Source organism: Vanellus vanellus, assembly GCF_965231255.1.
Source record: "Vanellus vanellus genome assembly, chromosome: 3".
Classification (NCBI taxonomy): Eukaryota; Metazoa; Chordata; class Aves; order Charadriiformes; family Charadriidae; genus Vanellus; species Vanellus vanellus.
In genome coordinates, this window is record NC_138907.1 from 793458 (window position 1) to 809990 (window position 16533).

The 16533-nt window shown below is 45.1% G+C and overlaps 1 protein-coding gene across 4 annotated transcripts in view; it reads right to left on the bottom strand.

Moving 5' to 3' along the window:
• Positions 1–949: 949 nt before the first annotated feature.
• MAP4K3 (mitogen-activated protein kinase kinase kinase kinase 3) overlaps positions 950–16533 on the bottom strand; it is a 73549-nt gene continuing 57965 nt past the window's right edge. For 3 of the 4 annotated variants that reach the window (XM_082480196.1, XM_082480195.1, XM_082480194.1), the window contains 8 exons: positions 15875–15933; positions 14396–14499; positions 13422–13593; positions 10757–10825; positions 10547–10639; positions 8220–8290; positions 4815–4870; positions 950–2341 (listed from right to left, as the gene is read on the bottom strand). In XM_082480196.1, coding sequence (XP_082336322.1) covers positions 2254–2341; positions 4815–4870; positions 8220–8290; positions 10547–10639; positions 10757–10825; positions 13422–13593; positions 14396–14499; positions 15875–15933 — 712 coding nt within the window. In that variant the 3' untranslated portion in view covers positions 950–2253. Of the gene's footprint in view, positions 2342–4814; positions 4871–8219; positions 8291–10546; positions 10640–10756; positions 10826–10949; positions 11023–13421; positions 13594–14395; positions 14500–15874; positions 15934–16533 lie in introns of those variants that run through there. The other variant, XR_014268914.1, reaches the window with a different exon arrangement.

The following is a 16533-nucleotide window of genomic DNA, read 5'->3' on the forward strand; positions in this document are numbered from 1 at the left end:
TCCTCAGACAGCAGGAGCCCTTCGCTGCTGCTTCTTCCTCTTCTTTCAGGCTGGAGAGCAGCACATGGAAAGCAAAGCTGTCCTGGCTGTACCGATAGATTTGAGACAAGCCTGTCCTAGCATGATGCTCGCTCCCCTTCCTCCCACATGCCATTACTCTGTCCTCTTTATCTTGAGCTCTTCCAGCTGCATCCCCGCATGCATCCTTGTACCAAAAATGCTCAACCAGAATAAAACCCAGTATCCCTTCGCTCCTGTTGCCCGTAATTCAGCAAACGGCCCAACAGTCCCAAACGGCGAGACGCTTGGTCACAGCTGCTGCAGAAACCCCACGGGAGGAAGCGTGTTTACAGCACATCACCTATAACTGTACGTGGTTAAAATTCAGCTACTTTTTGCACGTCAAAGCGAGGAATAGTCCACGGGATGCAGGATGGAAATCCCCCTTGGGCAGCAGCACAGGCGCACTGCGAAACCCCCACCAAGTTCTTGCCTTTTCTGAGAATTCAGCTTCTCCGCAGCGGGGCTTGCATTTACCACCTCTCCCACAGGGCGGATCTGAGGTTCGACGCAAGGGAACAGAGAGATGCAGTCCCAAGGGCTGGGGGTGGAAAAAAAAAATAGCCCTGCTGAAAAAAATACCAGTTTTGCCATCAACAGAGGAGGAAAAGCAGTGGTGGAGGGGAGAAATCAAACAAGCTGAAAATTTGGAGACTTATCTCAAATACAAATATCTGTTGCTGAAAGGCCAGAAAGGGTCATAACACCTCCCCACAAGTGCTAGCCAAAATTGAGATGAGCTCCAGCACTCTGACCATTCACACACTCACAAATGCCCAGCTTCTGGGTTTGGCACAAACATTTAATAGCAGAATTTAAAACTCAGTACGTTCCATTTTAGTCTTACGTGGAAAATTAGCGCAGGTGGTAATCTAATTGTACAACAACATGTTAAAAAAAGTTTATTTTACATTATATACATTAGGGAACATATTTCAAAGCATTACCAATCAAAACAATAATGCAGGCCATAAATCACTTTAGATTTAGTTTGGTTTTAGTGTATATTATCACAAAAAAATATAAAGAACACATACCAAAAAAAAGAAAAGGAGTCAAACGTGTGCATTTTGCTAAAACTTGGCATTTACATACTCCATTGGAAAACAGCAATCAAAAATACTTCTGATCAAAACTAAGTTCCTGTGATGTGTAGTAACCATTGTATTGTTCAAATGAGGTAGTAACTAAATTATTTTGGCCATGTGTTAACATCCTAAATCAAGAAAAGCGTGACAATGGTTATAAGGCCAAAAAAAGTCAAAATGGCAACATCTTTGAGCCATTTCCACAGTGTGGAATGTTGCTCCTTTTCATTGTGATATGAAACTATTTCGTAAGACAAACAGTAATATTAATTTTTATCTACTAATAATTCAAACACCTATTGCAGTGTTACAGCCAGGTACCACTAGTCTGGGACTGACACCCATCCAGGAAGTATTGTTTTCAAGCATAGAGAAGTAATCGTAAGGACAGTCTTAATTAAATATAAAAATACAGGTGTTTAACTGGTTTGCTTCACAAAGAAAACTACCCAAGTAAACTAAAAAATAAAAAAAGGAACTTTGAAGCCCAAGTCATATCCACAAAGTCACAGCTTACCTTTGTGACTAAATACATCACATCTCAATACGTTGTGCAAACATGAACACCAGTGTGTTGCATCGAAATTAAAACAAGATTGTAATCCGATTACAGCCTTGGTTGCAATATCTAAAAGTTAAGATTTATTTGTATTAGTAAATTACATAAAATAAAATACAATAGTGTTGTTAAATGTACTATAGTTGTTGCTAGCATCCCACTTTATCATAAACACAGGAGAAGTCCTTAAAATAGTACCCCAATTTCATTTTTGCATCCTCAGTGACTTTTACAGCTGTACAGGTAAGACACTTGTCCTGAACAGGAGGATCGCTATCTACAGAACGTCAGTGTAGGTCTTCAGCGAGAACTTTCACTGAGAAATACTGCATATGTACAAAGATTACATAACAGCAAATTAAGCACTTCTGTGCCATCACGATGCTCGCATGTCCATACCACACAGTTCTCCCTCTTGCGCCACAATAAATTATAAAGTAACTGAAGTCGGCTTGCTGCAGCTTTTGGGCCGTTTCAGCCAGCCACGAGCGCTGCGGCAGCGGGAGTGTGCTCTCGTCAGGGCGAGCTGCCTGCCACGCGCTCTCCTCAGTAACTGTTCTCGTGCCCCGCCAGGATATATAAATTGCTGTTGGCTGTTGGGTTATCCGTCGGCCTACTCTCCAGCACCACCACCCTAAAACGGAAATAAAAAAATCCACAACGTCAAGTGAGCTTAAAACTTAAAAAACTTAAAAACATCCCTGGATATAACTGTAAATATTCTTTCCCGGGAGCCGCCTGACCGGTGGTCGTTTCTCTTTCCCTGGTCGCCTTTAGTCAAAAGCTACGCGAAGTAAGGCCAGCTTCAAAGCTAGCGCAGGGTCTCCGTCCAGGCAAGGTCTTCAAGGATCTCCCACAGCCTCTCGGGGCGCCTACTGCCGTGTTCGGCCCCCCTCACCATGACATTTTCCCCTCTTTTATCCAGCTGGAATTTCCCTTGCTGCAGTGTCTGCCTGTTGCCTCTCGTCCCTTCCGTGGGGGCTTCTGAAGAGGGTCCATCGCTCCCCAGCAAAAGCCTGGGCTTGTGCTTCCTCAGGGCTTCGCAAAGCTAACCCAGTAATCAGACTCCAGTTCTGGAAGTCGTTAGTCTGCCCTTTGCCACTGGACACGACAGATGACCAGATCCTTCTGTGAGCATTTCTAGTCTTTCCCTGAGCCCATATAACCTCAATGCACAGAAACTTCCTCCAGCTCCAAAAGTCCCAGAGACAAAGTCCCCAGGCCCTGCGAGGCTGAGAGAGTCCTCAAGCAAAGGGACTGCTATATGCAGAATCTTCTCTCTTACTCTCTTCTTGCCACCCGCTTTTGGCCAGCGTTGGAGACAGGAGACTGGGTTAGCTGGACCTACACAACAACTGCAGAGGCCATGAGGGATGTCCTAGATCAGACCCTTCTCTTCAAAGGCGAGAAATTAGCAGTCACAATTCTGTTTTGCAAACTGTTTGGTTTTTGTTTTTTTTTTTAAATCAGGCAAGAACTGCCAAAACTGCTAAATGGACTAGGATGTTCACGATGGAATTCTCCTCTGCTAACACCCTGAAGTGAAGGCAGATTGTGGGAAATTCAAATCCATCTGTTGTGCATCCACCCAAGGTGAGGTTGCTGGCTTGTCACTCAGGAAACCTACTCTCTGCTCCATGTGCTCCGCAAAGGGAACGAAACCTCCTGCCACAAAGGCATTCCCCGCTCACCAGGAGAAAGCAACGTGAAAGCTCTTATCAGACTGATGTCAATTTTTTGCCTTCTCCAAAGCCCAGTTCCTACAGACTGCCCGGGAAGTGCCGTGTGTTATGGGAAAAAGGTTTCACAGCTCCAGCACAAAATATGACAGAGCTGCCAGCAAAATGGTGTCAGAAGAAATTGGAATTAATGTTTGTTGCAGCGCAGTCTTTAAACGCTGTCTCAGACCTGGAGACTATTAGGGCGAGCCAGAAATAGATGGAACCGTATTTGGGGAAAAGGACATTATTTTTCCAAGGCAATGATTTGCAGTGTTACGTTCCATTGTGAAGTCAGACTCATTTTTAAATTGATTCGCACCGTCTCTCAACAACTAAGAGAAATGACAGAATAAAGCTGAGCCCCACGCGTACCTCACTGGGACAGAGAGAAACCCGCAGGTCAGAGATGAGTATGACTTACAAAAAAGCTACCAGGTATCGCACGGAAGGCAGAATCCTCAACCCCAGCCCGCAAATGATTGCCGGTAGCTAGCCGATACCGCACCTTTCACTGCTGTAGATGTTATGGGTAATTACAAGGCTGTGTGGCGAGCTTGGAGAAGCGGAATATGGGGAAAGCCTTTGATTGCCATGAAGCTTTTTCGGTAGTTGTAAGATGCCGCAAGAGCGCGGGCTTACTGCGAGTGGTATAAGGCACAGGCAATTCTCAAAAGACAAATTAAAGCCTATCTTTGCACTTCGTATGAACACATTGCTGGCGAAACAGTCACGTCAGCACGCGCTCCCCAGAAAACAAAACATCTGCTGTTTTCGTGGCTGTTAAAGAAGTACAAAGTTCGACAGCAGGGCAGAGAAAGTTGAGGAAGTCAGCGACACTCCTAAAATAGCAGTTACTGACTCGGCAAGCTGGTATCTGATGGGTCGGACAGACACGGTGGCAGTGTTCTGCAACGCAGAGGCCAAGGAACTGGGAATTATCAAAAGCTCTTTCAAGACCTGAGCTGTCACGTTGGGAGGACAACTGGGAGAGTTCCCTTCTGGGAGTGAAAGAGAGAGATTTACATTTTTCAGTATTTTTTGCATTTGTCTCAAGAAGGAGATCTTGATAAGCTAGTGCAGCAGAGCATCTGAAAGTAAAGATTTTGCCACGTTAAACAAAAGAATTGCATCACCAAAAGGAAGACGCTCCTGGAGACTGTGACTGCAGCCAAATAGGACCTTGCCCACTAACACTTTTAGAATAATTTCTTTTTTTTTTTTTTTAGAAGTAAATTTGAAAGGCTGAAAAGTAGACATGTACACAAAGGAATGAGTAAGATGGCTAAAAAAGGAATCACAAGAAACAAGCAAAAAGAACTTTTACAAGGTAGGAGGAACACACATTATTTTTCTATTTTGGCATGCCATGTTCACTTCTCCTCATACCTGTCAGATCCCAGAAGCCTGAATATCCTCGTATTATCAGAAATTTCTTGAGTGATCTAGACAATAAAAATAAGACAAGTGTTTACATGTGAAGTGCACAAGTGTTTTTAAAATCAACCTAGAGAAAAGAATTGGCTACGACTGATGTTACCCATTTACTGCTGATTTAAACCAGCTCGAGAATTGAATGCAACCGTCACTTTCAAGCGAGATCCAAGTTTTCTGGAATTCCTGCCACATTATATGAATTCCTCTAGCAGCAACTGCAAGCACAACAGCAGGGCTCAGCACTGCACAGCATCCGAGCTACCGGTGCAATTCTCTGTAAAGCTGCGATCAAAATAGGTAGCTGTAGGGTGCAGTCCATCTCGCTCTAGAGTAGATATCCAAAACATGTCCGGTAAATCACACAAAATGCATTTTGTTGAAATTCTGGGTCATAGTAACAATGCAGTAAGTTCATATTCTGTAAACCTTACACAGAGAAACATAATCTAATTTAATTTGTGGTACTTATGCCTATTGTGAAAAGATAACATAGTATTTTGACATTTCAGACTAGTGCACTAGAACTTTTTTTACTGCAGGTGAGTTGTACTTATGTGATGCATCTTTATGATCACACAAATACCAAAGTGCCAAAGCACTGTGTCAATCAATGAAGTTAACTGAAGCGCACTGTGTGCTCCAAAGGATATCAAGTCACACTGTAAACGGGCAGCGCTGTTTCATAGAGTCACAGAATGGTTTAGGTCGGAAGGGACCTTAAAGTCATCCAGTCCCACCCCCCTGCCCCAGGCAGGGACACCTCCCCCCGGCCCAGGCTGCTCCCAGCCCCGTCCAACCCGGCCTTGAACACCTCCAGGGATGGGGCAGCCACAGCTTCTCGGGGCCATTTGTTCCAGTACCTCACCACCCTCACAGTGAAAATTTTTTTCCTAATATCTATCCTAAATCTCCCCTCTTCCAGTTTGAAGCCATCAGCCCTCATCCTATTGCTACATCCCTTGTAAAGTCCCTCTCCAGCTTTCCTGTAGGCGCCCTTCAGATACTGGAAGGCTGCTATAAGATCTCCCCAGAGCCTTCTCTTCTCCAGGCTGAACCCCCCCAACTCTCTCAGCCTGTCTTCATAGGAGAGGTGCTCCAGCCCTCTGATCACCCTCGTGGCTCTCCTCTGGACACACTCCAGCAGGTCCATGTCATTCTTATGTTGGGGACTCCAGAGCTGGATGCAGTACTCCAGGTGGGGTCTCATGAGAACAGAGTAGAGGGGCAGAATCCCCTCCCTTGCCCTGCTGGCCACACTTCTTTTCTTGCAGCCCGGGATGGGGTTGGTTTTCTGAACTGCCAGCACACATTGCTGGCTCATGTTGAGTTTGTCATCCACCAACACCCCCAAGTCCTTCACCTCAGGGCTGCTCTCAATCTCCAGCCTGTATTTGTGCATGGGATTGCCCTGGCCCACGTGCAGGACCTTGCACTTGGCCTTGTTGAACTTCAGGAGGTTGACGTGGGCCCACCTCTCAAGCCTGTTCAGGTCCCTCTGGATGGCACCCTTCCCCTCCAGCGTGTCGACTGTTTAACAAAGCTCCTTTTCTACACAGCCACATTTTACATTCTTGAGGAAAGAGATTCTTCTCTCCTTCCCAGATCCTGGTAGCGTTAGCTGACTTGGCGAATTCACTTCTGGCACACAGAACTTGCAAGAGGTTTTTAATTCTCAACAACGAAGCTCCCTGCTTTGTTAAGAAAAATTCCTTCCTGCTTGATGTGGGGTTGAGTCTGCACAATCTTGGCCCAAATTTTGAGTGTCTTGTCTCAGAATTCACAGATATCCCCGTTTCATTCTCCCCACTCAATCAAACCACTGAGGAAAGCCACGCTGGTGGAAGGAAATAACTTTGCAAGCAGCTCAAATCATCCCCAGTTGGACACACTGCCATTAGATTAGGGAATCTGAACTGATGATGTCTTCAACAACAAACGAGATGCAGAGTTGGTCAGGTTTTTGTCCCGTCTAACTGCTTCCTATGTAGTATACAATTCCCCAAAAGTAACAAACATGCCCAGGACCTGGGCCTGGTAGTGCAGCCTTTTCATATTAGAGATGAAAATAAGTTTGGGGTTTTTTCCTCAACAGCTGTGGCTAGTAGGGCAGCCAGGAGAGATAAGGAATTTTAAAAGGCCTGAGAGCTTATCCTAGAGATGTTCTACAGAGACAAATTTTTGGGTGGCTTGCTTTCTGACAACAGCTCAGTTCCGCCTTCTGCTCTTCGTTTAGGTGCTGGCTTTGGCTCGACAGTAACGAAGCAAGACGACAGTGTTCCTTTATGCTTTAAATAAACAATATAAAGCCTCCACTTGCGCTGCAGCACTCTGGGGCATGCCCTCTAACAACTGGACCAGAGCTACCAAGTGCTCTGGGTGGAGTAATCCACAAAGCCTTGCAGAATGCTGCCAGCAGGAGTCTGGAGTTGGAGAAGTGCCTGGCGGCGCCATCTCCTCCTCCCGGTCTGTGCTGACAGCAGCGTGCTGCAGTCCACCATCACAAGTTCCTGGGAGAAAGACAATCACGCCTGGGGATCAAACACGCGCAAATGCCACAAGAACCATTTGCAGACTTGGAAATAAGGATTAGTCTGACTCTTGTCTTTGGTCCGACTTCCCACAAAGAGTGGGCATTTCCACTAACACATAGATGCCCAAGGTTTGCAGCAAGGGGGGGGGGGGGGAGTTGGGAAGATACAATGGTTAACTACAGCTAAAAATCACATCAAACTGGCTGAAGAAAAAGGAACTACACAGAAATAGACAATAGAAAAAAGACTTTTGGTCAATCTGACATTTTTCTGCTGGGAATGGAAAATACTTTTTGTGAAAGCTGGGCACTAAAGTCTTTAAAAGTACTCACAAGTCAGGGGAACATGGAGGAGACAAAACAAAACAAAACAAAAAAACACACCACAAAACAAACCACCAAACAACAGGCAACTCATTCGACACTATCGACACTATGACAAAAAGCTAAAGCTCGGCAGCGTAGCATGCAACCACTGGCAAAGCCCAAATGTTGGTATCCACATGGGCTAAAGGGACTGACACCGGTCTTCAAAGCAATTTAAGGTGAATAAGACTAATGTTCCTAAGAATTAGGCTGTCTATGGCATCATGGCCTGCTCTCTTGTTGCCTTCTGCTGTGTATGTTAAGACTTGACAGGAGCTCTTGTACAGCTTCACTAATTAGTTTGTAGCTTACGAAACACACTTGGAATGAGACTCCAGCTTCCAGGTCTAACCTAGGAAGTTACTGACACGTTTTACTCTCTTTCAGACCACGCATTATGCATTTATCCTCTACTCAGCTTATATTAGAAGCTAGAATTTGGAGTAAAATGCAGTACTCACCTCATTTGATCTAAAACTCCTTCCTTGCATGCCGTGTTTCCAGAACGCTAACACGCTGTCTTGTAGGCAGACTGGTAACAAAGAACACTGGAATCAGTTTTCAGGCATAATGTTAACTCAGACGCTTTTGGCCTTAAAAGCACGACTACAATTTTGAAATTTGCGCATGTATGTTTTAATGTATCGCGTTCACCCACCAAGACTGTAAAAGGTCTCACGGGAATCTCTGAACCTGCCTCAAAGGGAGCTGCATCTCTGTATTTGTTTAAATAAGCAGGGTTGAAAAAAGAGAAAAAGCTCTAAAATTCTCCTTCTGTCTAGTCCTAAACATGTCCTTTCCTTTGAACAGGAAGCCCCTCCTCATTCTAATACTAGCAGGAAATATATATTGAATTTTAGCAGAAAGGTTACAAGGCTAGGACACTGGAGTGACGTTTTTCCCCTTCCCACCAACCACTGGCTAATACGGTCCTTCTGCAATAGCAACGCAAAGCTTTACAGAGCCCTCAACTTCCCGGCCCTTCCCCTTGTCGCAAACGCGGTGGCAGACACCGGCATTTGAAGCGTGTGAAAGGAACTGGGTCTCGCGCCTTGCTCAAAGGGAGGGCAAATGTTGTTGGTCCCCGAGAAGGATCTGTCCCGCCTGCATCCAGCATCCTGCCTCTGGGCGGGTATGCAGGAAAGAGTGGAGTTTTTGGAGAACGGGCCAGAACAGGACACCCGTAGCTCGGCTGTGAGGAGCAGAGAGAGGACCACAGCATGTGGAGAGGTGCCACGGTGAACGGCTTCAAGTATGTGTACCCCGCCCTTCCCCCCATTCCTAACCAACAGCAGCCACACATGTCATGTTTCTTTGTCCTCTTCTTCGTGGGACACTGTATTTGAACTGCCTGAAACTTTAAAGCTTCGCCTCAGAAGTAAATTCACATTATTATTTTTGTTCCCACTGTTCCTCCTCTTCTGGTGTTACCCTCCAGTTGTGCCCACGTCCCTCCTCATCCCTCTTTCAAAAGCGTGTCATGCAATCCAGGTACATAAACCACTGGAGAATTGGCAAAACAAAAAAAAAAAAGTATTCTGTCTTTCTGTTTCACAGATCTAATTCATTCAGATTCTTCACAAGAAAACAAAATTTACGTAAAGTGTGATGTATCATATAATTTAGTCTTTGAGCTGCTTTATAAAAGCGGACTGTGGGAACACACATGCAGAATGAGTTCGCCAGGAGTGATTCACAGAGTTTATGTAGGTTGTTATGGTATTCCTTTAGAAGGTGAAGGTCTCCCATCGTATTCCAAAGACATTTAGCCTAACCCTGCAGCCTTCACTGACCATTCCTCCATTCCAACCGCTCCTGGGGAAGCACATGACATAGCGTGCTGAACCTTTCACTGAGCCTTCTCGCACAAAGTGAAATGCGTGAGACAGCGTTTCAAATGCCAAAGACTTGAGTTGGCACCTCTGGTTCTGTACTGTAACAGTAAACAAGTTAATCATAGAGTATCTCCAGTTGGAAGGGGCCCGTAGGGATCATCAAATCCAACACCCTGCTCCTCACAGGACTACCTGAAACTAAGCCATGTGACTGAGAGCATCATCCAGACGCTCCTTGAACTCTGACAGGCTGGTGCCATGACCGCTTCTGTGGGGAGCCTGTTCCACTGACTGAGCACCCTCTGAGTGAAGAACCTTTTCCTAATGTCTAATCGGAACTTCCCCTGACGCAGGTTCATACCATTTCCGCGTGTCCTATCACCAGTCACCAGAGAGAGGAGATGATCACCTCTCCCCTCTGCTGCCCCCCTTGAGGAAGGTGTAGACTGCGATGAGGGCACCCCTCAGCCTTCTCTTCTCCAAACTGAACAAACCAAGTGACCTCAGCTGCTCCTCGTATGTCTTGCCCTTGAGATGAGGTTGCCCTCCTCTGAACACACTCTAATAGTCTGATGTCCTCCTTCTACTGAGGCACCCAGACTTCACACAGTACTGGAGGTGGGGCCACACCACTGCGGTGTCGAGTGGGACGATCACCTCCCTCGAAGAGCTTGCAATGCTGTGCTTGATGCACCCCAGGGCACAGTTGGCCCTTTTGGCTGCCAGGGCACGGTGTTGACTCATATTCAGCTTGCCATCAACCCAAACCCTCAGATCTCTTTCCGCGGGGCTGCTCTCCAGGCTCTCGTCCCCCAGTTTATACGTATAGCCAGGATTACCCCGCCCCAGGTGCGGAATCCAGCACTTGCTCTTGTCACGTTTCATACGGCTGGTGATTGCTCAGGTCTCTAGTCTACCCACATATTCAGTATTAATAATGAAATCCAACTTACCGATTGATTCAATCTGAAAGTCAAACGTGAGCTCCGATGACAGTTTGCGGCTGGATTTTAGCCGGCCTTGCAGATTCACTATTTTTATGCAGCCTAGACAATAAATAGGAGATGTCAACCAAGAATTAATCTTCAATATATGACCTAATTTGAAGACAGACGGTATGCATGTACATGCATAGGTATTATTCGTTTGATACTAAAACTTACAATCCAAACACACCAAAATGGTATCTCTCTCCAGCTGTGTTACGTGTACAACACTTGTCTCTGTAGTGTCTATAAAAAAATGACAGTGTTAGTTCATAACATAAATTACCATGAAATACGAAATGGAAGTTCTAGATATTGAGACAATTTAATGGGTTAGTGTGTTTTTAGCTACTTAAAATAATCATCTTACCAGTGACATTTCTCTTCTCTTAGAGAGGCATGTCCACTTATCCAACATGTTGACTGTGACAGGAAAACTGAAGCTGTAATATTAAAGTATGGACTTAATCCAGCCTTTTCTGAGCCACGTCACAAAAGCAAATGCACGTGAACATTGTTCTGCCTTTATTCTCTGTTGGTGTCATTTAATATTGCTGTTGCAAAAAAGGCAGATACAGGAGACTGCCCACACCAAACCTGAATGCTGTTTCATTTCATTTTTCTTCTGCCTTTATTTCTAAATCTTGCTAAGGACTTTTGTTAGTACTTTAACTCTTGCTGCTACTTTCAGACTTCCCATCCGCAGATCTTCCAAAAATAGGGGATTATTTCCTTCTCCAAACTCTTAAAAAAGGGTTACCTCCCTCTCTTCTGGGTTACAGCTGCAGCAGTCTCCATCACAGCAAACAGGAGGATCTGACCCACAAGTGATTAGTGGACACGTCAACTCAAATGAGAAGTGTAGTTTTGGTCCATTCGTTTGTTAACATTAAAATTACACAAAAAGCAGCTCTTACTAATTCAGCAAAACTGCCAGCGATTCTGTAGGCATTCTTTCATACAGAAAAGAGAAACTCATTAAATCTGTTAGAGATGAGAAATCAGAGCATGTTACCTAAAATACAAAAGCAGCTTTCAGTTAAATAATAAAATTCATGCTCCTGCTGAGAAGCAAAACAACCTCAAGGACGATGGCACAAGCGTGCTCCTTGAGATGCTCCCTCCATCTCTTTGTTTGCTGTTGATCTTGGAAAGTATACATTTATGATCTTACCCAATTTCTAATGCATGATCTTAACCAGAGGTGGATATAGCCACAATGAAAGCATGCAACAGAAGGACTGGAGGATATACACCTGTGCAACCACATCACGCAGTGTGGAAACACGCACCGCCCTGCCTGAAGCTAACAGGAGAAGGATGGCAAGGGGAAAAAAAAACCTGCCAGTTAATCTTTGTTAGAATGTCTTTATCAGACATTTACAAAAAAAAAAGTCAACCAATCAAAACTACTATTTGATGGAAGCTATTTGTGACCCAATGGTACACACTTTCCTCATTTAAAAAACACTGAAAAAATCTGTTTCATTGCATTATTGTTCTGCTACCAGCAGGGGACAGGAATAAACCAATATAACATGAGGGTTTAGAGTCAAACAAAAAGGAGAAAATAACAAAGTAGACACAACATGAGAACACATTAATGATTCAAGGAAGCTAAAGTACTATTTTTGGAAGGCATAATGCGATGTTAAATTTTCCACATAAAAAAAAAAACAAAGAGGGAACCAGGAAGGGATTACTATTCTTGTATTTACATACTGATGCAGACAATAGAGAGAGAAGAATGACAACAGGACATTACAGGCCAAAGAATTTCTCTTCAGCATGCTGCTTTCATGGGCTCTCCTGAAGTCACACAGTTACATGAAAAGATGTACGAGTTTGAAAACAAAATGTGCTAACTCTGAAGTAGTTAAGTACATTAATTAGCCATCCACTGATCACTTTGCTTTTTGTAACTATGCTTTAAACTGTCAAAATCTGAGGTGCTTTTCAGCAGCAGGAAAGCCAGCAGGTATCTTCCTAGCGGAAACTGTACTCGGTAGCGAACTCCGCAGTACACAATCAGCCGGACTCATACACACGTATGTGACAGCACAGGGCTACGTACAGATCCATCGTGGATCAACAAGGGCTCTATGCCTACTAATCACAAAGCTATTTACTGCTTCTGCACCTGCAAGCTCTGACTACTGTCAGCTCACTTCTGTACCCAGGTTTAGGGGGGAAATCTTGCAACTCTAGAAAAGTAATTCTTAGCATGCTTCCTTCTCAGGAGAATTTCTACTGTTCCTCAGGTGGTGGCCTCCTCACTCACAGCACCCAGACCCGTGACGGACAGGTACTTGGTTTCCTGCTACCAGCGCTCCTAATCCATTTCGCTTTCCATAAACTTTGGAAGAACAGAAATAGGCTCCCCCTCAGCAGGAGGCTGCTAACGCCATTTCTAACCACCCCGGCTTGCTGCAGGAGAGCCAAACCACGCCTACAGCGATGCTGGAAGAAATCGCTCAGAGTGCAATGCGATTAAAATCTGTTAAATGAACGAAAGTCACGGTGCCAGGCTAGAGCACAGAACAGCACGATGGGCAATAGTCAAGTACGGCCTGATTAGGGAAATGCAAGAAACCACAACTCCACCCTCTGCTATACCCCAAATCTCATGAAATCGAATCAGTTCAACAAGTAGAAACATCCCAAAAAAGTGCACGTGCAAGCAGGTACAATCAGATGCCCCTTTAAATGGAGAGCTTACAATGACCGCTTAGCCGTAATGACTTAACCATTAGTTTCCTCAGGAGAAACTACCATTCTAGTGCTTCAGCTGTAACAGAAGGGCGAGGAACGCTTCTGAATGCGATTACAAGGGCACACAAACCTGTTTCTGTAAACCACGAAGAGGTAGAATTTGGGTTGACGGTCTCAAACTTCACCACCTGGTTGAAGTCTCTTCCTCGACTGACACCGACACAAACTAAAGGGAATTCCTGCTCAGGGACTACCAGCATTTCAAACAATCTCAGCGGACAGGGTACAGGAAAATCTATGTGCTAGATTAAGAAACAAAAATAGATATATCAGAAGGGAAACAAGTATAGTCTGAGCTGCTATTAGCTATTTAAACCGTACGGTAAGTTTTATGCCATGTATTTTGTAACATTAGTTTACTTCTTCAGACGACAGTAATTAACAGACACAAAAAGCCCAAGTGAAGAAGTTTAAAGAGTCTTCATGCCAATGCAGTTAAATAAGGTAGGACGTCTTTCATCGCGCGTGCCCTGTGCAGCTGCCCACAGGTGACAAGAGCGCTACAGCTGGCCTTGCTCTCCCCGGCGGTGGCGTCTCTGAGCCTCGTTCCCCAGGCTGATCAAGTCGTAGCTGCTGCCTCTCTACAAACATGAGTGCACCCCGGCTCCATCGCTTCAGGTAGTGTCCGACGGGGAGATAACAAGCATTTCTGGGCACCTCCACTGTCCCAACGCACAGAATAAGGGGCCGCTTCTCTCTGGGATGGGAGCAAGCCCGCTGTCCACCAGCGTTCGCTCCACTGCACCATGCCTCAGTCTCCTGCCAGAGTTGTTTACCATGCTACTAAAAGGCACTCCTCACAGAGAGAAGGGCTTTGTTCCTTACCTGAAGCGCACCCTAAAGAACCCTAAGAACATTCCTATAAATATTTTGAGCTGGTTAATACATATTACACATTTAAATAGCTATTTTCAATATAATTTAAGAGAAACCAAGAGAAAAGTCTAATAACTCAAGAAATGGCCAATACTTATTCTTAACAAGTCATTACCAGATAAACAGAACTGAACACACGGGAGTATGTCACCTTATCGTTAATATTACCTTGATTAACATAAATTTTTGCATTGGTTCAACCCATTCTAACAAAACAATGCTAGACTGTAGTGCTCCACAAAGGTACTTGTGGCCCGTGTAGGGATTCCTCACTGCCAAAAAAGGAGAGGTAGTTAGTGTACTACGCAAATACAAATTATAAACAATTTCCAACTCAATAACAGTCCATACATTTTGGAAAATATCCACCACCACCACTTGAATCTTTTATACAAGGAAGCTGCTGAAAAGTCCCCATCCACACCGTGAGAATGGTGACAGTGAGCACGCTGGAGCAGGAACTGCCCTTCCACCGGGCACGAACAGCTAGGAGCTGCTGCCAAATAAACCATAGTAAACAGAACTCTCACAAGAGCACTGTGTCAACTCTTCAACTCAATGGCTTAGGGTTTTTTTAGACAGGTAGGTGGGATTTACTATCATAGAACAGTTTAGGTTGGAAGGGACCTTAAAGCTCATCTAGTTCCAACCCCCTGCCCTGGGCAGGGACACCTCCCACCAGCCCGGGTTGCTCCAAGCCCCATCCAACCCGGCCTTGGACACCTCCAGGGATGGGGCAGCCACAGCTGCTTGGGGCAGCCTGCGCCAGGGGCTCACCGCCCGCACAGCAAAGAATTTCTTCCTGACATCTAACCTAAATCTCCCCTCTTCCAGTTTGAAGCCATTGCCCCTCGTCCTATCATTACACGCCCTGGCAAAAAGTCCCTCTCCAGATTTCTTGTAGGCCCCCTTCAGATACTGGAAGGGGCTGTAAGTTCTCCCCGGAGCCTTCTCTTCTCCAGGCTGAACACCCCCAACTCTCTCAGCCTGTCCTCATCGGAGAGGGGCCACAGCCCTCTGAGCATCTTTGTGGCCTGAAAACGTATAGACTTCCAAATTAATTTTTGTGTCAGAAAGCCAGCGCTCGTACCTACTCTGATCCCTGCCACTCCCCTCCTTCGGCTGGTGCCTTCAGCATCTGTTGACGCTCACAGCTTGACTAGGTGCCTCAATTAGGGCAAGGCCTGGACCTACACGCATTGACACTTCAGTAGCTGTTGCGTTGAACACACCATAAAGGCTTCAGAGACAACACTGTCCTCAAAGAACTGAAAATACTCCTTGCTATTTACTATCCAATATTGACAACTGGAACTTGTGCTAGGAAGTCAGGCTACTTAAGCCCGGCGATAACTGCTTTCTGTCGCTCCATCCATGGAGATTAGGTTCTTCCTGCAGGCTGGTTTAAATTTGACATGCGTTCTGCTTCTCTGCATGTCTTGAGAATCATCTTTAAAGATAAAAAGCAAAATGGGAAAGTGTTCACTGCTTAAACGCAAGGACTAACCTGAACGAGCTGCAAATGCATAGTTTTATCATAACGACAAAAGTCTCTCCTCCCTTCGCCTCCTAAGCCCGACTCAGCAATCTTAACGCTGCCACTATTTGTACTGCTTTTTGGCATTTATTCCGCAGACCTTTACTTACCAACACAACACTTCTGACACCATTTAGTGTCGGGAATTTTTGTAGACACTGCAAACTTCCTACAAGACATAAATACAGAATTATTGATCAACTAAAACCATTTAACGGATTTTCTTTTTAGAGAGTTGTTGGTGGGAAAGTTGTATTTGCCCCACAGAAAAACCAAAAATATATTCGTGTATTTCTTCTCAAAATTATATGCCTAGAACATACGTGGTGATCCCTCTGGAAGCGCTGAGATGCTGCTCAGTTATGCAGCGTTACGCATGCAGTTAAAAGTCAGGAACGGAGAGGAATAGGTACCTCAGTACCTTCAAGCGTCATTTACCGCTATCTCTTGCTATTTAATTATACGTATTTATACGCCTGCCTGGGTACTCCCATGACCATTCTTCTTTGTAATGCTGGGACTAACTGCATCTTCTGCTGGATACTACGCAGACAACAGGAAGTCCACTCTTGTCCCAAGGACACCATATTTCCAAGACACGACACGTGGACCCAAGGGGTGCGGGAAACGATGCTGTACTGGGCCACGGTCCTTGCAAACTAACAGCTTAAGTTTTGCAAAACTTTTCATAGGCAGCACAGCAGGCATTTCAAGAGGAGGCCTGAGGGAGGACCGGAAGGCAGCTTTGCAAGATCTTTTTCGTGTGGGG